This window comes from Pelodiscus sinensis, chromosome 1, assembly GCF_052426305.1.
Source record: "Pelodiscus sinensis isolate ZL-2025 chromosome 1, ASM5242630v1, whole genome shotgun sequence".
In the NCBI taxonomy this organism is placed as follows: domain Eukaryota; kingdom Metazoa; phylum Chordata; order Testudines; family Trionychidae; genus Pelodiscus; species Pelodiscus sinensis.
Window position 1 is genome coordinate 92619702 of NC_143052.1, and position 21968 is coordinate 92641669.

The window sequence follows — 21968 nt, forward strand, 5'->3', positions numbered from 1 at the left end:
GGAGACACACAGCACGTATTGTGCAAAGCACAGTCTCCAATGTTGAAGTACGCCTGGATTTAACCATGGACCTCGTGTAGCCAATTTTAGTCTTCTGTCTACTATGAATTGGCCATTTTCCTTCCCAGGCAATACAGAGCCACAGTGGTTCTCTTTCCTCAATTGTGCAGGGAGAACCCACCCAAGGAACAACCAGTGCAAAAGCCATTTTAAACCCTTATTATTGCTTTAATTAATCCAGACCAGCAGCCTTCCTGCCAAGATGGGGACTTTGGCTTTCCTGTCTTCCCCGGCATGCCTACAGTCAGAGCAGTGCACTTTCCACAAAACACAGATTACTCTGAACAAATAAAATCAAATACAGAAGTTAATTATCCTTTTTTTTTGTTCCCCTTGACACACGTGGTGTTCACAGCCCCAGTTTATAGTGTTAAGCATCTGCTCAAAAAACAGATGAGCAAATCTGTATAGTACTAGGTTGCACAGGGCTTCCGATTCCAGCGGGAAAGGTGCCTCCAAGAGGAGTTTGCTGAACTAGCCCTCTTGCCTCCAAGAGAAACAATGTCTAGACAGGAATCCCTGTGGGAGATTCATTCTTTCCTGTCAATATGATGAAGCAATGTCCTCTGAACCTCCCTCTCTCTTCCCCTGCTGCTTCTCCTCTCTTTGCCCCATCCTTTTTCTCATGCTCTCAGAAATACCCATGTCAGAGCCCAGTGAGGCTGTGGATTGTATTCCACTTTTTTTCAAGCACTTCAGGTCATTTCTTTGTCCTCTCTCCTATCCCACCATAAATCTGGAAAGGATACAAAACAGATGAGTTCTTAAAACAATTCTCACACGTAGAGAGGGCGATGGTGAAGCAAATCTTGGCCTGAAACAGCAATACAGTCTCGGGGGGGAGGGGAGGGAACTTGCTGCAATAGTTATGGAAGAGACTCAGATACTCCTGTGTTCAGCTTGATCCTGAAGGAGGGGTGGGAATCTGTCCTCACACCACACAATCAGCGGACACCAATCAGCAGCCAGGCATGTACCTCTCTCACAATGAGTGCACATTCCTTTGTAAAGCACAAACAAGGTAAGAAACATACACACAACTGCCTGGAGGGAGTCAAACAGACATGATATTGCCCACACATGCATGCACGCACACACAAATTCTGCCCTCAGAGCCTGATCTTGTGAAGTCCTCCATGCCCCTCAACTGTCATTGGGGTGGATTCTGATCATGCTTAAATCAAGGATAACTTCTGCTGATGTCAACAGAGTCACATCAGCGTGAGAGCAGAATGAGGCCCATTGACTTCAGTGGCATCACATCAGTGGAACTAGGAAGAGAGTTTGGTTCACAAACCCCAGATTTGTGCCTGGGGACGGAGTGCACTTAATATCTGACTGAGGCTCATTTTATTTTGCCTGTTTTTTTAATTCTAATTTCTTTTTTTTGTAATGTATACATGGATATAGATATATAAAAAATAACAGATCTGATTCTCTAGATAGTTTTTGCGCCTTTGGGCTTCTAAAATAAAAACTGTCACAATTACAGAAACCTGGAGTGGAGGGGACAAACCCTGAACATCTTTTCTTCTCTTAGCAGCTTTCTTTTTCTTTCTTTCTTTCTTTTTTTTTGGGGGGGGGGGGGTAAATAAAAAAAGAAAAATAAATACATAAATAAAATGAAACAGTATTAAATAAACACAGTCAACAGTTGCCATGTTGCCTCCATCTCCTCCCCTCCCAGAGCATTCCTGCTGCGTTCACACACACTCATCAAAGCAATCTCAGATCACTTCCAATGCATCACCTCATTGGGTTTTCCTGATGTCAGGGCCAGATCTTCAGCTGGTGTCAACTTTCATGTCTCCATTGAAACCAAATCTATATTGATTTACTCCAGCTGAGGACCTCCAGGGAACCCTGCTGACTTACATTGGCTGAGAAGTTGGCCTGTGATCATTAATTTTCAAAATGGAAGTATGAATGATGAGGAATTCTCAAAAAACAACCAAACCAACCAAGCCCTCCTTGGTTTCTCGTCTCCTTTCCCCCTCCCTGTGTGAAATGAATGTCCCCAAGCTCCCCCCTTCCCCCCCCCGGCCCTGTTCTCCTACTTAGCACTTTCTGGAAGTCTTAATCGCTCAGTAAAAAAAATAAATAAATCAATCTCTTTCTCTATGTATATGTATATAACTAAATGGCTGCCACCCGGGCAGGTATTTGGCTGGTGGGCCCAGTCCCTCCAAGCCCAGTGGTGCCCTCTTCATCACTGTGATCTTTGTGGTGGTGATCCCCGTCCAACACGTGGGCGGGAGTGGTGCCGTATTGCTTTCACTCTCTCATACCTCAGCGGTACAGTACCAGAGTATTTCCTAAATATATATGTATATATTTATATATTGTGTTTGCTTGTTTCTTTTCCCCACCATCCTTTGGAATTGCTGCTGGGAAATGGTAGCACAAGGCGTGCCCTTGCCCACACTGCTTGCTCCCCTCCCTACCCCAGGGACCCTCATCTGTTCCTCTTGCTGACGCTATTGCCCAGCTCCAGCTCAGAAGGGAGTGGGGAGCTATGGTCTGCCGTCCCCAGTTTATCGGGGCTGTCCGACCCCTCGTCATCACCCGGCGAGGGGGTGTCCTTGCAGAAGTCCGTCACCCACGAGGGCATGGACAAGAACCCCCGGGGATCAACCGAGTAGAACTGCTTGGCGTCGTTGGTGGTGGGCCCTCGGGAGGAGGCATTGAGGCTGCTTGTGCTGTTGCATTTCTTCGTGAGCGCCCGGCCTGGGGGTGGTGGGGGTGGGGAGAAGAGAGAGGTCAGTGAGAGGCTGCTGAGGGTCTCTGACTGCTCGCTGTTGTTACCACCCCTCAGGCTGCTCCCCGCACCCTCCTCATCAGAAGGGTCCATGGAGTCATGGTGAGTGCACCCTGGGCTCGTGCTCCCGCCACTGCTGTGACTTCGCTGATGCCGCCTGATGTTCTGCAGGCTGAAGATCCCGCGGCCCCGCAGGTTCCGCCTCCGGGATGCAGGAGAAAGCGGGGCTGCCATGGTTCTTTGGGTGGCAGTTGTTGGCATCGGGCACAGGGCCACCGGGAGGTCCAGCGTGCACTGGGGAGAGTCGCTGAGGTTCAAGCTGTCCTCCAGAGTGGTCTGCAAGCTGCCTTCTGAGCTACTGCTCCTGCTGTCATCGAGGGAGGTGTCACTTTCAGTGGCCTGAGAGAACAATATGCCACAGAGGAAAAGCTTTTAATTTCAGTTCCTTGCCTCTGGGACAACTGGGGTGAGATGGAAATGTGGCACTAGCTACTGACTATCTACTTGAAGGGCCCCTATAAAGCAGTTCAGTTAGATGGCCTGAACATTTCTCACCCTGTATTCATGCCTTGTTGCTATGTGACCACCTGTTCCATTGTCACCAGGAGGCAGTATGGTCACAACTGGAACAGGGCAGAGAACGGGAATTCTACCTCATGACTTGCTATTGTGCAATTTGGTTTCACTCTGATGTGAAAGGAAAACCAAACATTCTGAAATTCTTGGCCACAGACAATGGCACCTGGCTCTGGAGCAATCCATCTGAAAGGCAGTCACAGAGGCAAATGCCCTGCAAGCCCACACTGCTGAGGAGCAGGACTCACAGCTCCCTGTCAGCCTGCCCTGCGGAGGAGCCAGTAGGCGTGCTGACTGGAAACAAGGCAGAGATCGGTCAGAACTGCATCAGAATCAGCCATCTCCACAGAGCATTTTGCTTTTGACGAACTGGAAAGTTCTGATTTAAAAAAATTCTGGTTTGGAACTGTTCTGACCTGCTTTAGTTACAAAGCACCTCATGTGGCGGCAGGGAAGGGCCCAAAGAGAGGGGAAAACAGCTGTTTTGTTGGTCTTCTTTGTTATTTCACATTTTAGTTGTTTATAATAAAAGGGTCTGGAGACCTTGGGATTTATCATAATAGGTAAAATAGAAGGTGTCTGATTTTCTCTTTCTCTCGAATGGGCCAACCCTTCCTCAACTTCACTCTCCTGCAGCCTGGAACATGAGTGATTCAGGAGACACCTTAGCATAAGCATGGTAGAGGAGTCCTCTTGTGCTTTTCCTTTCTATCACCTGTGCTTCTCAAATACATTTTATTTCCCCTCCTCTACTCTGTTCTCCCCAGTCTCCTAAGTGACAAATCACAGTATCTACCTGAGAGATAGGGAACAGAAGGGATATGAATACAGAGATCAGGGACACAGAGTCCATCTGGATGGGCTCCAGACAAAACAAGCCCCATGTGTGTGGGAATGAAGCAAGGTCCGTTCCAGTTCTATTTGGACTTCATTGCCCCTGTTGCTTGGGCCCTGTGAACACATTTGACTTCCTACTCCACCTTCTTTAACTCCTGGTGAGACTATGTTTACATGTGTTGAACCCAAGGGCTAATGAGCTCCCCGCCACTAGACCAAGTCCTTAAGCTAAAAGTGTTCTGCTCGCATTAGCAGGATCAGCATCAAACCTAGAAACAGGGGTGTCTGGTTCTATTTCTTTGTTCCTGCCATCCAAGTAGCAAGAGGAAGGGAGGCCAGGCCCAGGAGCCAGTGTGAACTCATGTATACTTGGATCTAGACTGAGGCTGTCAACTTAATGTGTGACCCAAACCAGGCCAAGACATGTTTTCTGGAGATGCAGGGCCAGTGCCTTACCTATTGTGCCATCCAGCTCCTTCCACCCTAGCACTCACTGTGAATAACTCTTCACCCTACTGCACTTTCTGCTCCCAATAGCGATCTAACCCTTTGATCCTCCAGAGATAGGTCACTCTATGCCCTTCTTCTCTCTCTCATGCCCTCTTTGCTTGGATACACATGAGGTCTCCTGGGAGGGTGGGAAGTAGGGCCCTTACCTGGTGAAGAAGTGAGCAGTTCACACTTGGGGATCGCAGTGATGCCCATGAACCCTGCAGAGATATTTTAGGAAGGCTGCCTGAACAGGACACCTTCTCCTGCCCAGTCTGGGTGGCAGAGATGCTTGGGTGGAAAAACTCTGCTGGCACAGGTAACAGAGGCCTGGCTGTACCTGGAGAGAAGGGTCTGGGGGGAACTGACAGTGGCAGAAAGAAGGCGGAATGAAAAAAGAAAAATAAGAGTTCAAGAGTCCATTGATCCATTTTGGGGACTCAGTTTCTACCAAGCTCAGGGTCATGTAAGCCCAACAAACTGCAGGTGTTTAGTGACACATTCACCTAGACATGAATTCTGAGCATTGGGAGGTCATGCTCCACTGATCCTGCTTTCCACATAATTACCAGAGTGAATAACAGACTCAGAAGCACTATCAGAGCTCGGGGCAATAGTTGAACAAGGAAAAGGGGCACAAGGCTGAGACATGATAGGCCAAATGTAACCCAGGTTCAACTCCACTGAACTCAATGGGCCCATAGCCAGGCTCCTACAGAGTAGTAGAAAAGGGAAATACACAAAAAAAGTGACTGGGGAGCACAGTGACCCAATATAGCCAGAGACGTGCTCAGGAGGGAAATTAGGATTCTTTTTTCTAGGGCAGATGAAGGTACTCCACAGACCCTTGTGATAAGTAGCATGGCCTCAGGAAATGGTGGCACTGTCTACTCTATGGAGTTAGCACAGTTCCTCCACCCGACTGCTGACATGACATTGGCTTTGAAGCCTTTGGGCCTTATTGTCATTTGCGTTCTGCTCCAGCTGCCCAAAGGGACCTTAGTGTTAAAGAGAATCAGATACTCTGAAATCTGTCTGTCTAGGGCAACTCTGAGGAAAGACAATAGACACTATAAAAGGTGCCGGGGAAACCAAGCAAACACCACATCAGTGCTTAATCTGTGCCAGAGCTTACCAGAACTGAACTCTGGCACCTCTAGGTTTTGCAGTTCGTAGCCCCAGCACCTTGGGGCCAGCCCCAGCAGTTATGAATGTACAAAAAAAAAAATTGCTTGAGCCCCAGCACCTCCTTCCTTGCCAATGAAGCTCTGCACTGCAGTGAGACTGGCGAACTGAGAGTGAATTCCCACATCATATCAACACCATTCCTTTCTAGAATAAAGTGGAGCCAGGCCAGATTACCCGGACTGGTCTGCACTGTCAGCAGAACTAGCCTCAAATGACTGCACGACCCAGGAAAATGAAGAGGACTTCCCTACCTTGATTACTTTCATGTTTCAGCCAGCATTGGACTGGGTTGAAAGGGATTTTCTCCATTTCACACAAGTAACTTTCTGGAGTTGGAGAAGCGCCTGTATTTGTTAATGGGAAGAAACATTCCCCCAGATCTCCCACGCCCATGGAGTCAGGGCTGTTCGGGCCATCCTGTTGAAAAAAATGAAAGAAATATCTTTTGAGGAAAAAAACACACAGAGATAGTGAAACTGACTGAGCAAGGTCTGGAGATGGGGTGGATTTTGAAGATACCTGGCCAGTGCACGTGCATGTTAACCAACAGATAGTCCAAGAATTTACATCCCCTGCCCATCCCCAAATATATTCCTAGTCACAGCAAGCTCTGATAGTGGTAAAAGGAGCTGTAGTTTGCACACCCCTCTGTGTTTTCATCAGATCAGTCTGAGTGATAAGTCTCTAGGGGAGGAGTTGCTGCTAAGTGCCTGACACTCACATTCTTTGTGAGAGTGAAGTGTGATCAGCAGGGGAATCCATGGACCATGGCAGTCCAGCTGATCTGGGTCAGAGGTACAGAGTGCGGCACATTAAGAGGAACATGAATCTGATAAGCTGGTGCTAACGGCCAATGGACATTGTGGTCCTGTTCCAAGAGGCAGACCTCTCCACTCTTCCCTGGTTTGTGCTGTGCGCACACAAGTTCTGTGACAGACCCTGTCTCACACAGCATGGAGAAGTGAAGACAGGAGATGTTCACCCCTTATAAGTGGGAAAAGCCAGACCTCCATGCGACTCACTCCCATGCCCTGAGTGAGGAGTGGGTGGCTCTTTCAAGGGATGATGTGTCCTTGAGGACATAGGCGGCTGCATACTTTGCCCACTGTGTAAGTATATATCCCAAACACCGAGGATGCTCCTACCTTGGTCTCCTTAGGACTCAACTGACAGATGCTGCGATTGTCTAAATCATCCCCAAGCAGAATGGAGGAAGACTTGTCTGAGTTGAGGGATAAGGCTTCCATTTCAGCCAGCTGAACCTACCAGAGGGAAAGAAGTTGTCACAGGATATGGGCTGAGTCTGTTTCTCAACCAGTTCTACTCTTTTAAGGGTGGATGGGTGGAGGGAGAGAGCCTGTACACCTGAGATTGACTTTAAAACATTCCTTTGTTTATATTGATTGTTTCCTAACCCACAGCTAGGCCTGGTGAGAGAATCCACTTCTAGTAAACAATGGAAATGAAGTTTGGGAGCTGCCAGGGAGATGGGTTCACTGATCAAGACTCCCTTGGCATCCAAGAAGGAGAGAGGAGTCCAGAGAATCTGCTCCAAGATCAGAGTCTGGCATCCGGCTCCTCAAGCATATGGCTCACAGAGTCAGTGCCAGAGGACTTCCTCCACTGGGGATAATAGTCTGCTCCAGAGACAGAGAGGAGGGGAAAAGTCCCTAGGTTTTGTCCACACCAACAATTAGTTCGTGGCAAGCTGAGGTGTGACTCTACCCTGCACTAGCCTTTGACAGAGGGACTGTCCTTGTGGGCCTGCTGCTGTGCATTAACAGCTCTGTAATTTGCTCTGCTTTAGTCAAAAAAAAACATAACATAAGAATGGCCGTACTGGGTCAGACCAAAGGTCCATCTAGCCCAGTATCCTGTCTGCTGACAGTGGCTAGCACCAGGTGCCCCAGAGGGGGTGGACTGAAGACAATGATCAAGCAATTTGTCTCCTGCCATCTCTCTCCAGCCTCTGACAAACAGAGGCCAGGGACACCATTTTATCCCCTGGCTAATAGCCTTTTATGGACCTAACCTCCATGAAATTATCTAGCTTCTCTTTAAACTCTGTTATAGTCCTAGCCTTCACAGCCTCCTCTGCCAAGGAGTTCCACAGGTTGACTACGTGCTGTGTGAAGAACTTTCTTTTATTAGTTTTAAACCTGCTACCCATTAATTTCATTTGGTGTCCTCTAGTTCTTCTATTATGGGAACTAATAAATAACTTTTCTTTATTCACCCTCTCCACACCACTCATGATTTTATATACCTCTATCATATCCCCCCTCAGTCTCCTCTTTTCTAAACTGAAAAGTTGCAGTCACTTTAACCTCTTTTCATATGGGACCCTTTCCAAACCCCTAATCATTCTAGTTGCCCTTTTCTAAGGTCAAAATATCTTTTTTGAGGTGAGGAGACCACATCTGTACACAGTATTCAAGTTGTGGGCGTATCATAGTTTTATACAGGGTCAGTAAGATATTCTGTGTCTTATTTTCTATCCCTTTCTTAATAATTCTTAACATCCTATTTGCCTTTTTGACCGCTGCTGCACACTGCGTGGAAGTTTTCAGGGAACTATCCACGATAACTCCAAGATCTCTTTCCTGATTTGTCGTAGCCAAATTAGCCCCCATCATACTGTACGTATAGTTGGGGTTATTTTTTCCAATGTGCATTACTTTACACTTATCGACATACATTTCATTTGCCATTTTGTTGCCCAATCACTTAGTTTTGTGAGATCTTTTTGTAGTTCTTCACAATCTGCTTTGGTCTTAACTATCTTGAGCAGTTAGTATCGTCTGTAATCTTTGCCACCTCACTGTTTACCCCTTTCTCCAGATTATTTATGAATAAATTGAATGGGATTGGTCCCAGGACTGACCCTTAGGGGACACCACTGGTTACCCCTCTCCATTTTGAAAATTTACCATTTATTCCTACCCTTTGTCTTCCTGTCTTTTAACCAGTTCTCAATCCATGAAAGGACCTTCCCTCTTATCCCATGACAATGTAATTTACACAAGAGCCTTTGGTGAGGGACTTTGTCAAAGGCTTTCTGAAAATCTAAGTATACTATATCTACTGGATCCCCCTTATCTGCATGTTTGTTAACCCCTTCAAAGAACTCTAATAGATTAGTAAGACAGGATTTCCTTTTATAGAAACCATGTTGACTTTTGTCCAACAAATTATGTTCTTCTACGTGCCTGACAATTTTATTCTTTACTATTGTTTCAACTAATTTGCCCGGTACTGAAGTTAGACTTACCGGTCTGTAATTGCCAGGATCACCTCTAGAGCCCTTTTTAAATACTGGTGTCACGTTAGCTACCTTCCAGTCATTAGGTACGGAAGCCGATTTAAAGGATAGGTTACAAACCACAGATAATAGTTCAGCAATTTCCCATTTGAGTTCTTTTAGAACCCTTGGATGAATGCCATCTAGTCCTAGTGATTTGTTAACATTAAGTTTTTCTATTTGTTCCAAAACCTCCTGTAATGACACTTTAATCCGGGACAGTTCCTCAGATTCATCACCCACAAACGACGGTGCAGATTTGAGAATCTCCCCAACGTCCTCAGCCGTGAAGACTGAAGCAAAGAAATCATTTAGTTTCTCCGCAATGGCTTTATTGTCCTTGATTGCTCCTTTTATATCTCGATCGTCTGGGGGGGACACTGTTTTTTTAGCAGGCTTGCTGCATCTAATGTACTTAAAAAACCTTTTGCTATTTTTTTTTTGAGTTTTTGGCTAGCTGTTCCTCGAAATCTTTTTTTGCTTTTCTTATTACATTTTTACACTTGATTTGACAGTGTTTATGTTCCTTTCTATTTATCTCACTAGGATTGGACTTCCACTTCTTGAAAGATGCCTTTTTGTCCCTCACTGTTTCCTTTACATGGTGGTTAAGCCACGATGACTCTTTTTTAGGTCTCTTACTCTTTAGTCCTTGCTGAAATGGGACTAGATCATAAACTGTCCATGCAGACTAACAGCCAACATCAGGTTAGTGCCAGGTTCACTCACACTCCTTGTTGCAAACTAAATGTTGCATACACACGCCCTTAGTCTGGGGATAACAGTGTAATCTGATGCTGGACGAGGAGAAGATCCCCTCAGTCTAGGGTTAATGGAGATTGCCCAGGTTAAATAGCGTGAAGGCTCTTTCATGCCAGCAATAATCATGCTGCCCTCAGTCCATGCCAATATCATGCTTTTGACTCTCTCTCCCCTTAACTACTATAATCTATTCCCTTCTGTCCTCTCTGCTTCTTCCCTCTCTCACCTCTAATCTATCCAACACATCCACGAACACCATCTTCTCCTCCCCATTGCTTTACCTCTGGCACTCCCTCCTCTATTTTCCTTCTTTCTTCATCAGGTGTAACAAAGCTCTCCATATTCATCTTTCAGGCTCTGTATAGCTCTGCTCCTGCTTGCAACTCTGTTCATTTCCTCTCCATCCCCTTTTACACCCTACACTCCCCTCCGCACACTTCTCTCCTTAGAGATTCCTTTGCTTTTTCCCACCTACATCTGTCCTCTATACTTGGAAAGTTTCTCCTTCTTTCTGCATGCCAGGTAGCCCCCTTCAAACATAATTCCTTCTCTTCCAGATCTAGAGCAGAGCTAGCTCCAACTCCTGTGCCCAGTCCTTTATTGTTGTTTTATCTGTTTATTTGTGGCCGCATGTTCCTCAGGACTAGGATCTTGTCCTCCTATGTGTTTGAACAGACAGCGTGCATCAGTGGCACTATGTAAATAATAGTAAGAAGATGATATGGTGAGATGACTCCTTCAGGCTGGAAGTTTAGTGGTCTGTGCCAGTGTCAGTGATTGGAAGAGGACTCCTTCAGAGAGCTATATCACTTGCAATAAACAAAAGGAAAAACCTGAGCTATATTTTTAAAGAGCTGTTAGGTTGTCCCAACACAAGAATATCATGTTGTACAGGTGTCCAAGCTGCTCAAGTACAAAAGCCACCAACTCAGAGCATTAACAAACTGGGGAACTGACCACTGCATTATGTCAAACATGTTATTCACAACCAAATGACAATTTATGTCTAGAAAGCACAATCTAAATCCGACCCCATTCAACGTGTGTGTTTATCCACCAAAACAACCTTAACTCTGTCCCTTGTTGGCAAGCAAACATGACATAGGAAAAAAACTGAGACATCCTTCAACCATAACAAAACATTTCCAATCATCACTGACCACAAACACTAGAATATGTTACTCTTTGCTGAACTGTTATTCTGCAAATCTGTCCACCTTGCAGTCTACACAAAAAGACATACTTAACAAAGTCATAAATAGACAACAAGCAGGCTCAGAATGATTGTTCACCATTATTCATTGACAAATCCTAGCCTTCACACTAAGCCCTCTATGGGCCACCAATAAACACTGGTAATGTGTACTCAAACCTTATAAAGACAGAAAATGAAATGACATAAATGACATGAAAAGAGAACAAGTTAGTGGAAGGGTCTTCTTATATTTTAGAATAACAGCATTTACAGACTACAGACAACTTAGAACTTTCCTGAATAAAGATGATGAAGTAAACATGAAATGATATCAGTGGACAGTTTGAAAACAGTCACGAAAATCTGTGTGTTGTTTTGAAAACAAAGCTCCAGGGGCAGTGTCCTGCAAGATGCTGAGTAGGTCTGAGCAAAATCTTTTGGACAAACCTTTTTTTGGGGGTGTGTGAAAAATGCAGATTTGGCAACATTTGTGAATTTGTGTCCACTTCACTTCACTGTATAATACTTCCTCCCCTCCCCCCCCAAGTATTCCTAAAAGTTGAAATATTTCATTTTGACATTTTTTAGTTTTGCAGTAAACATGACTTTTACAGTACAAATTTCCTTCAATTATTTTTTTTACTAATGCAAGTATGTTTTAAAAACTGCTCAAAATTGAAACAAAACATTTTGTTCAATCAAAAACATTTTTGGGGGGGGAGGGGAAGGGGAAGGGGAAGGGGAAGAGGAAGGGTTTGGAGCTGGGTTGCTCCAAAACAATTTTTTTGGAATCCGCAGCAAACCAAAAAGTCCACTATTTGAGTGGTTCTAGCGTTGAACAATTTTGCTTAACAGAGCAGAACTCTTAGCACGAAATTAAAAACTTTAAGCATTTACAATGTTTTGCACATTGCTGGAGCAAGCCCTAGATAGGAAGGAAACAAAGAAATTGAAGTATGTAGGCAAGTTTTGTTATAGGAGGAGATTTCACATTGTTTTGGCATGGTGCTTCCTTATTATTTTGATGAAGCACACACGTGTCTGTGTAAATCCTACCTTTTCAATGTTCTTCGCGTTTGTATCTGAATAACCTTCAGTGTTACGTGGCACAGTGTTCTTATGCAATTTCCTTATTTTTTCACTAAAGTTTTATACTATTAAATTATGGATAAAAATAATGATGCAGATACCTTGTTAAAATATTGATCTTTAATTTTACTTTAATGTGATTTAGAAAATAAAAATATTCACATTTTAATGATAAATTGTTCTTGCATGAGTTGATCAATGATTTCCTTTAAATTTCAGTATGTATTTATATAAAACAAAAATGCCAACTTTGAAAAATAATTTATAATTCTAAAGCATTTCTTGGAACTTTTTAAAATACAAATCAATTCTTCCACAGGTGTTTTCGTTTTCATCTTTTTAGCACATGCTTGTTGATTCCTATTTTTCTTTTAATCTTTTTTTATTAAAAAAAATTATTATAGACTGTCATTATCATTCTGGCCTACTGTGTTTGTCTGTGCAACTATTTATAAAATTGCTGTTTTCTTTCCTTTAATATTTCAAAATATTTTTCTTGGTTTTTAAATCCATTTGTGTTTTATGCACTCTTGTGTCTTCCTGTATGTCTTCTCAACTCTAACACCACCTTAACAAAGGGTTCTGTCTAAAGATTTCTTGTGTTTAAGTTTGACGTGGCTATGACATACATAGAGATCAAGGCAGGTAGAGGAAGGAAACCTGCTGAAGCCTCTATGTTCTGATGGCAAATGGGACCAGGCAAACCAGGAGAACTGCAGGATACTGGGAACCATAAGGAGCCACAATTCAAAGAACTCTGTGGAGCTTCAAAACTGTGCATGACCTTGGTTTCCCAGCTATCCTCTGTAAGGGTATGTCTACACTAGCTTGTTAGTTTGAGCTAGGTAGGCAAATGAGGGAAGCTGGAGTTGCAAATGAAGCCTGGGATTTAAAAATCCTGGGCTTCATTTGCATGTTCCCGGGCACCGCCATTTTTAAATCCCCCTTAGTCCGAACTCTGTGCCCGCGGCTACACGTGGCACGGAGTAGGTAGTTTGAATTAGAGATCCTAATTTGAACTACCGTTACTCCTCATTCCTCGTTCCACAAGGAGTAACAGTAGTTCGAATTAGGATCTCTAATTTGAACTACCTACTCCATGCCACGTGTAGCTGCGGGCACGGAGTTCTGACTAAGGGGGATTTAAAAATGGCGGCGCCCGGGAACATGCAAATGAAGCCCGGGATATTTAAATCCCTGGCTTCATTTGCAACTCCGCTTGCCCTCATTTGCCTACCTAGCTCGAACTAACGAGCTAGTATAGACATACCCTAAATCAGCTTCCCACTATTCACCAGCCTTCCCTGCTTTCCCATGTGCCAAAGCTTGATTCCTGCTCCTTCTCGCAGCTTTGCACACTGTGGATATTCTGAAGTGCCCAGAATCTGCTGCAGACCATAACAGGTCTGCAGGAACCATCAACTCAATATGGAATCGACTAGTGTCCACAGTAGGTCCTACAGACTTCAGAAAGTCTGCAGGGAAGAATATCTGGCACCAGAAGTTGGACTCAGGGTGTGGAACTTGGTGGAGCTGGAAAGCAGGGGGAAGATGACTCAAAGAAGGACCCAAGTGGGCCCAGAGAAAGTCTGCTGAGTGTAGAAGCTTTGTAGGTGTGCTGAACTGAGGTAGGTGGGGAGACCTGGGGATCCAGAGGATGTCTCTAGGGTTAACGAATGTGCTCAAGGCTACCTGTGGTTCTCACCTACACATAATTCAGCTGCATACAGCAGCATATACATGGTAATGATGCTCATGAAAATCCATGATTCTTCATCTTTCTTTTCAGCCTTATTACTATTTCCTTTCCCTTGACTTGGATTCTAAAATTTTTTGCTAGCATGGGAAGGTGCACCACAAGTACATCTTACGGTTGTGAAACCCTGCTAATCTGGCCCTTGCTGGCAATGTGGTGATTTTGCTGCCTTCCTTCCAGGATAAGAGGGTGGGAAAATTCTGCTGCTACCTGCCTCACCAAGCAGGATGCTGAAAATTATGGCCAAGATTTTCAAAAGCAACAAGTAATTTTGGGTGTGTGCATGGAGCCAATCAGAGGACAGAGTAATCTACCAAGGAGAACTCTTGACACACTGACATTGCTAACTCATTTCAACCAATAAAACTGTAGCATGCAAATTAACCAGACAGGGAACGGTGATAATTGATTGACATCACATTGATGTCACATTGACAATATATAAGAATAACCTGAGCTAGTGACAAAACTCAAACCATAATTATAACAACAAATAGTCTTGTAGCACCTTAGAGAATAACAAAAATACATTTATAGCACAGTATCATGAGCTTTCATGGGCAACACCCACTTCTTCATCTCTAAAGTGCTACAGGACTACCTGTTGTTTTTTCAAAGCTACAGACTAACATGACTCCCCTCTGAGACTAATAATCATAACAGTAAGATGCAACAATCATGAAAAATGTTCCTTAATTACAACCCAACTCCTTTTAATGTAGCCTGTTCCTAAGTTTTCAATGAGTTTTAATAGAAATTCCAAAGCTTTAGAGAGGGATTTTCAAGTATAGTTGATTTAGGAACACAAGTCTCATGGAAAGTTCATGGGACTTGAGCTCGTAAGTCCTTTATGTGATTCTGAAATTCCCATCCTTAGCAAAAAGCCATTTTCAGCTAGAAAGATCCCCTCAAAAACAGACAAACAAACAAAAAACAAAACAAAAACCCAGACTCAAACGCTTCCTTAATCGGACAATTTTTAATAAAGTTTAACTCAAACTAATTAACAGGTTTACTTGAAAATCCAATCTTTCCTCCCAGATTATGGTCTCAATTAATCAAGGCATTTAACCACATGCTGAACTCCCACTGACATCAGTGGGAAGTTCAGAAACCACATGCTTAAAGTTAAGCACAGGTGTAAGTGCTCTGACAATTGGGCCTTGCATGCAGAAAAAATTTGGAGAAGATACACTGTGTCCTTCACACAAACAAATCTCTTCTTTAAGGCTATGTCTAGACTGCAAGGCTCTTTCGAAAGAGCATCTAGACTGCATGTGGAACTTTCAAAAAAGCAAGCCGCTTTTTCGAAAGAAAGCAGCAAGTAAGTCTGGATGCTCTCTTTCTAAAAAGCCCTGTTTGCTTTCAAGAATGCCTTTTTTGAAAGAGCATTTTCGAAAAAAGGCGTTCTTCCTCGTGAAATGAGGTTTATCGCCGTCGAAAGAAAAGCCGTGTTCTTTCGATTTAATTTCGAAAGAACGCGGGTGCAGTCTAGATGCAGGTGAAGTTTTTTCGAAAAAACCCCTGTGTCTGGACACAGCCCAAGTGAAAAACTGAATACAACTGAAGAGGCTAGTGTGTCTCTGCAATATCTCCACCTCTAGTTCTTTCTCTCTTGCCTTTCTGGTACATCTACCTTTCCTTCCTGCTTTCTACCAGTACATACATGCCTCCCATTACTTAGGACGACAGGCTAATATCAGAGCTTCACTGGAGTAACAAACAAAGGACAATCTATTGAACTCTTCACAGGGAAACCTCCAGGGTATGAGCATGTGTGTCTGTGTTTTGGGGGGGGGTGTCCCTCCCCATCCTCGCACGCAGGTTACCTCTTGCTTGTCATGGTTACACTTCTCGCACATGGCCGGCGAGGAGTAATGATGGAAGACGGAGCCCGATAGGTTATCGATGATCATTAACTCCCCGTCGAAAGAGTCCTTAATAATTAAAGAGACACTGTCCAGCCATAAGTTCTCCTAGGGGACAAGAAAGGGTGAGGATGGGAGAAATTATTTGAAGAACCCAGAGTTTTTTGCTTTATTGTGTTGTGCAAATGTAGGGCCAGATTCTGCCACTCTTAGATGGATGGAGTAGCACTTTACTCTGTGAGAAACCCCACCGAAGTCAGTGAGGCTGGTCATGAAGCAAGATGTCACTTAAGGTGAGTGATGGTGGCAGAATCCAGTACTTGCGGCTTGTCTACACTTGAAACACTACAGATGTGCCACTGCAGCACTTCAGCATAGACCAGTGGATGTCAACCTGTGGTCTGCAGACCCCTGGGATCTGCATACTATGTCTGAGGGGTCTGACTGTCATTACCATAGAACAATGATTTTCAACCTGTGCTCCACGGACCTTCAGGGGTCTACAGACTAAATCTATGATTTCCAAAGGGGTCCTTGCTTCCATTTGAAAAATGTTAGGGGTCCACAGTTGAAAAAAGGTTGAAAACCCACTGGTGTAGACACTACTTGTGTTGACACGAGGGGTTTTCCCATTGGCGTAGGTAACCCACCTTCTTGAGGGGCAGTAGCTTGGTCAATGGAAGAATTCTTCCATCAGCCTAGCATTGTATAAGGGGGTTATGTCAGAATAGTTACATTGCTCAGCGATGGGGATTTTTCATATCCTTGAGCGATGGAACTGGGTTGCCTTAGCTTTATAGTTAGGCCAGGCCTTCGTGTTCATGTAAAATGGAGGGACTAACGTCACTAGTTGCCAGTGCAGACAGGCACTGTGAAAACTTCCCTTCCAGCTCTGCCAATGCATCTCACTCCTATACTGCACCATATCCTGCTATTCTGATCCTCAGCTCCCCACACAAAATACTCTTTTAAGGCACCTTAACCTTGACCTACAGAACCCCTGCTATCGTAATCCTGAACTTCCTGCACACATCTCCCAACGCACCACCAATCTGTTCTGCAATAGCCCCTGCACCTCTTGCTATTCCAGTCCTGGCCCCACACAACTCCAACTATGCACTGGAACAACCCAATTCACCCACGCTTGACCTGAATGCAAACCAGTCACCAGCCTCTATCCCATTACTAAGCTCTAAATCATGTAGATTGCCCTCCTTCTCCTCACTCCAGCTAGTTGCAGTCTTGCTGGTAAGCATGAATCTTCACCCACCTGTGCTGGAGAGTAACACCTCATGCACAGACGTCCTTCAGGGTCCACTCTCCCACCTCCTCCACCTCCTCCTCCCTGTCCTGAGCTCGGGGAGCCCCCAGTGCGGGGACAGAGCCCATGTGCCATCTCGAGTTCAATCTCGGCATCCATTTCCGCATCCTCCTGTGCCTCCTTGTTGCTGTCATCAAGGTGTTTCATGAGCACAGCCACCACCACATTGATGAGGACAAACTGGGCGGTGAGCACGAAGCTGACAAAGTAGAGTGGCGAGATGAACTGCAGGTTGCTGAGGCAACTCCGGTCATCATGGGTGCAGTCACGCAGCGTATCCTTGAGGAAAGAGCAGGTGTCAGAGGCAGCAGTGGGAAAAAATGAGGGAAGGACTAGTGTAAGAATTTGAATGTGTCTGCTCCCTCAGGCAAAAAACACAGACTCCAATGCCAGGCAGGACTAAAGCCCTCCAATACTTTGTGCTGTCTGAGCATGTGGGATCTGTGATGCCCACTGTCCCTTGCACTTACAGGAAGTGGTGTCCTCATAGGGGCTGGAACTAGGGGTGCTGCCACACCCCCTGGTTTGAAGTGGTGTCCATTATATACAGGGTTTCTAGTTTGATTCAATGGCTCTCAGCACTTCCACTGAACAAATTATTTCAGCACCCAGGTGATCTCTTCTCTACAAAGAAAAGTCCTTCCAGACCCCCAAATATAGTCCTTTTAATCCCACAAGTGTGAGCAAGAATCACTGCAACTAAGTGCCCAATCCCTTTCATCTCCCAAAGCCACCACCAATGTCTGAAGAATTGTCCACTCCCACCCCTTGAATCCTTGTGAACTATTTAATTTGGAGCAATATGATTTGAATATGGGAGAGAAAACTTATCTCCCTGAGGTTGCTAAATCACAAACCATGCCCCCTGCAGCTCCAGGTGTATGTCATACCAAATGCACCCCTGTTTCAACATGGCCGCACTGTTGTCCTGCTCCTTGAGGAGAGAGGTTACACTTCTCTCAGGCAGCTGCCTAACAAGATTAGATTGGCCTATGGTCTGATTTAGTACGGCAGGAGATAAATCTGATCTGATCTGGCAAATCAACATCTACATTTCCCCATCATCTAGCTCCTGTGAAAACAGTTCCTGTCAGAAAGCAGGGCCTGCAACAGAACTAGTCTCTAGGTCCCCCAATAAATGCAGTTGAACAGTAGTAGATTGCGATTGACTGGAAGAGTCAAGAGGCCAGCTCTTAAGCCCACCAACACCAGCTGCTTTCAGTTTTTGCCCCTGACTGCAAAAGCTTCCGCCTTGGACCCAACCCTGCCCCTACTTAGCTTCACTCCGGGTAACCCAGTTCTGACCTTGGGCTCCAACTACTGACTCTGTCTGTGATCCCTGGCTCTAGCGCTACGCCTCTGACTGTGGCGCTGACACCAAAACATGGTTGCCCAGGGCAGTTCCCAGCAGCACTGATCCTTCCTACTCCAACGTAGACTGTTTCCTTCACTAGAACAGAGCCATTTCTTCCTCTGAGGCCCGCGTTACCTTCATGATTCCATTCCAGTTGTCGCCAGTGGAGACCTGGAAGAGCGTGAGAAAGGCCATCCCAAAGTTCTCAAAGGTGGCATGGCGGCTCATGCCCTCACAGGGGTTCTCATCATTGCATACTGCAAAAGAAAGGATTTATAATGGTGCAGTGGACACATTTCTAGCTCTCACAGTGTGCAAGGGACTCAGGGTAAGATTCCCTGTGACCACTGCACCCACAGCTATAAATGTATATCCATGCAGGGCTCTAGTCACAAAACATTTTTTGTCGGGGGGTCGGGCTTGGGGGTCCATACTGGTGGAGAGTTAAAATCTACTTGCACTACAGTGGAAGAGTGGCAAAAGGCTACCCCCAGAACATCCAGCAGTAGTCACTTGATCAAGGGCCTAATCCTCTTGGTGTGAAAGGAGATTTCCTGTCCCTCTTTATGGACTTGGCTGAAAGTTTTGCCCATTGGTACATGTCAACATGGACCAAGGGAGTGCATGAACTCCCCCTGAGTCATCCCAGTAGCCCAGGCACGTCAAATTTGAAGCCTACCAAGGGCCGCACAAATGAAAATGGATAGCTTTCAGGGCCACCTGGGGTTCCCAGATGGTTTGTCGAGCAAAAAAAAAACCACACCAGACACCTGGCTTTTAGGTATATTTTATATTATTACAATAATTTGATGTGTAAAATTGTTATTTGCTAATATTAGATAATTTTAAAATTAATTTTACATAATTTTTAATTGAAATATAAATTTAAGGTACTTTTAAATTTTGTATATGATACATAACTTATTTTGTTGAAATAAGACCAAGTATAGACCATGGTTAATCAAATAGAACAGGCTTCTGTGGAAATTTCAGATACTTTGTAAGTTTGAGATTTTGCATAAAGATATAATTATTCATGCAATTGCCAGAAAATTGACATTTATTTATATAAAATTAATATACATGTTGTGATTTTTATTTGGAAATAAACAAATAAAAACCAAAATATTAACAAAATATCCCCTCCACTCTCCCAGACCCAAGCCCCGCCCCAATGTTTCCCCTCTCCCCCAGAGCAAGGCACTCCCAGCCCCCGCTAACCTAATGCCTCTCTCTTGCCCCGGAGCCAGGCATTCCCGGTCCCCCTCAGCCTCCCGCCACCCCCAGAGCCAGCCCCCCCAGCCTAATGCCTTCCTCCTTACCCAGAGCCAGGCTCTCCCAGCCCCCCCTCCCCAACCTAATAGCTGGGTCTCGGAGTTGACGTTGCTGCCTGAGGCACTGGGGCGGCGTGAGCACAGCAGCCAGCTGTGAGCGCCTGCTGGAGCGCCTAGCACAGAGCGCCCAGCTGGTCATGAGCACGTGCGCTGAGCAGACCGGCCAGCTGTGAGCACCTGCTGCAGCACCTACCGCAGAGCGCCCAGCCAGCCGTGAGCACGTGCGCAGAGCAGCCTGGCTGGCCGTGAGCAGTTGCTGCGGCGTGGAGTGGCCCGGCCGGCTGCGAGCAGGCACTTGGACACGTGCTCTGAGCGGCCAGCAGGCTGCATTTCATTCTTTCATAAAAATGTTCTGGCGGGCCGCAAAAAATTTCGATCGGACAGCATGAGGCCCTCCAAAGGCCAGTATGACATGCCTGGTGTAGCCTTTTGGCTGACATTGGGACAGGCGGGCGCTGATTTGCTGAGGCAGTGCATGGAAAGCAAAGATTGAAGAATGAGAGAAAGCCATCCACCTCTCGCATTCGGAGACAAGTGCTCTAGAAAGGCAGAAATTCCTGTCACATCAAATACCCGGAGAAGAGAATAAAGGTCATTGGAATACCCACTCCTTTCATTACATCAGAGCTGGGCCTGCTGCAATAAGGAACTGCCTTTTTATTTGATTTTATTTTATTCTGTGGCTCACCTGAGAGCACAACATGCTTGAAACTTACCCAGCTTCCCAAAGAGCTCCACTCCTAGAGCAGCATAGATGAAAAAGAGGAGCATGAAGAGCAGTCCAAGGTTCCCTACCTGAAACCAAATGGAACCATATCAGTCTAATGCAAGCCAAGCCAGGAAAGACTGACTCACAAGCCAGCTAGCACCACTCGAAGCAACAGCAATGGAACACCAGCCAATATTTCCATTATAGAACCTTTAGGAATTCCATGTCCACAGTCAAGCAGGACCCAGGAAATGAATCGTGAAGCCATCAGTCATGCTCACAGCAACCTCATCTCCCTGTGCCTTGCTATCCGAACATCATAAGGCTCACAGCCATTCACAGCTGCCACAGCTCCTATCGCCAGTCACAATGTGGGCATCCAGTTCCTCCCACCCCTTGGACTTCAAGCCCAGAGAGATGAAGAAAATCATATTTTGCGTACATGGAGTGGTAAAACCTAGCACATGTGATACATATGAGTTGAGACCAAAATTTTATCTGAGAGCCCTTCTCCCCACCTTCCCAGCACCCCCTCAGTGCTACTGCCTGGTGCATTGCAAGTCAAGGTGCTAGTCAAATGTGGGGGCAGAAGTGGGTGAGAGCAGGGTTATCATGGGGTACATGGTGGGGGGCAGAAGGGAATGAATCAGTACCCTCAGATTTGTGTGGTGGGAGGGGAACAAAGGAGAAGAGAGATTTCAGGGACTCAAGTAGGGAACTAGGCCTGTGTTTGAGGTACTTAGAATGGAAGGCACAGGCAGCCTGTGGGAGAGAGCCCAGTTTCTATGCCCCCAGCTATTAGCACTTTGCAGGGTTTCCCATAGAGGCGCTGCCTAGTGCACCATGGGAGCTGTACCAGCAGTAACAGGGGAGAGCACCACCCCTCCCCAGGATCCCTGCTTGTCCCTCATATTCCTTGCTCCCTTGTCTGCAGTGCAGAGTGTAAGGAACAGGACAGGTGTGCAGAAGGCAGACTGGGCAGCAGCAGAAAGGGGAAGCAGCGGACACCAGGTCTGTCAGCAGAGCTTTGCAAGGTGCTGATGAAGGGGAAGAACTCCAATCTGGTTACTCTTGCGAATTTGAAAAGCAGCTTTTGTGTGAGATGATTTCAGCACATGATGTGTGCATAGACAAGCATGTATGTGCCCATGTGTATGCACTGATGGGGGGCAGGGCGGATGGAATTAGCCACAGGGAACTGAAAAAAGTTAAGATGCTCAGGGATACATTTCCAAAAGGGATTTTAAAAAAATCACATCTCTATTTACTTTTCAAAATGGTTGCAGAATAACAAAGACAGGCAGGGGATTCAAACATGACAACCAGAGAAGCCTTCTATGCCATTAGCAAGTCAAAATCACTGATGACTCT

General features: G+C 45.4%; 1 protein-coding gene across 4 annotated transcripts in view; it reads right to left on the bottom strand.

The window, feature by feature from the left end:
- Window positions 1-232: 232 nt before the first annotated feature.
- Window positions 233-21968, bottom strand: part of CACNA1I (calcium voltage-gated channel subunit alpha1 I) — a 116566-nt gene continuing 94830 nt past the window's right edge. For all 4 annotated transcript variants that reach the window (XM_075936472.2, XM_025185139.3, XM_075936515.2 and 1 more), the window contains 8 exons: window positions 20605-20683; window positions 18690-18811; window positions 17150-17479; window positions 15841-15987; window positions 7054-7170; window positions 6160-6325; window positions 4888-5084; window positions 233-3217 (listed from right to left, as the gene is read on the bottom strand). In XM_075936472.2, the coding sequence (XP_075792587.2) occupies window positions 2516-3217; window positions 4888-5084; window positions 6160-6325; window positions 7054-7170; window positions 15841-15987; window positions 17150-17479; window positions 18690-18811; window positions 20605-20683 (1860 nt within the window). In that variant the 3' untranslated portion in view covers window positions 233-2515. The remainder of the gene's footprint in view (window positions 3218-4887; window positions 5085-6159; window positions 6326-7053; window positions 7171-15840; window positions 15988-17149; window positions 17480-18689; window positions 18812-20604; window positions 20684-21968) is intronic.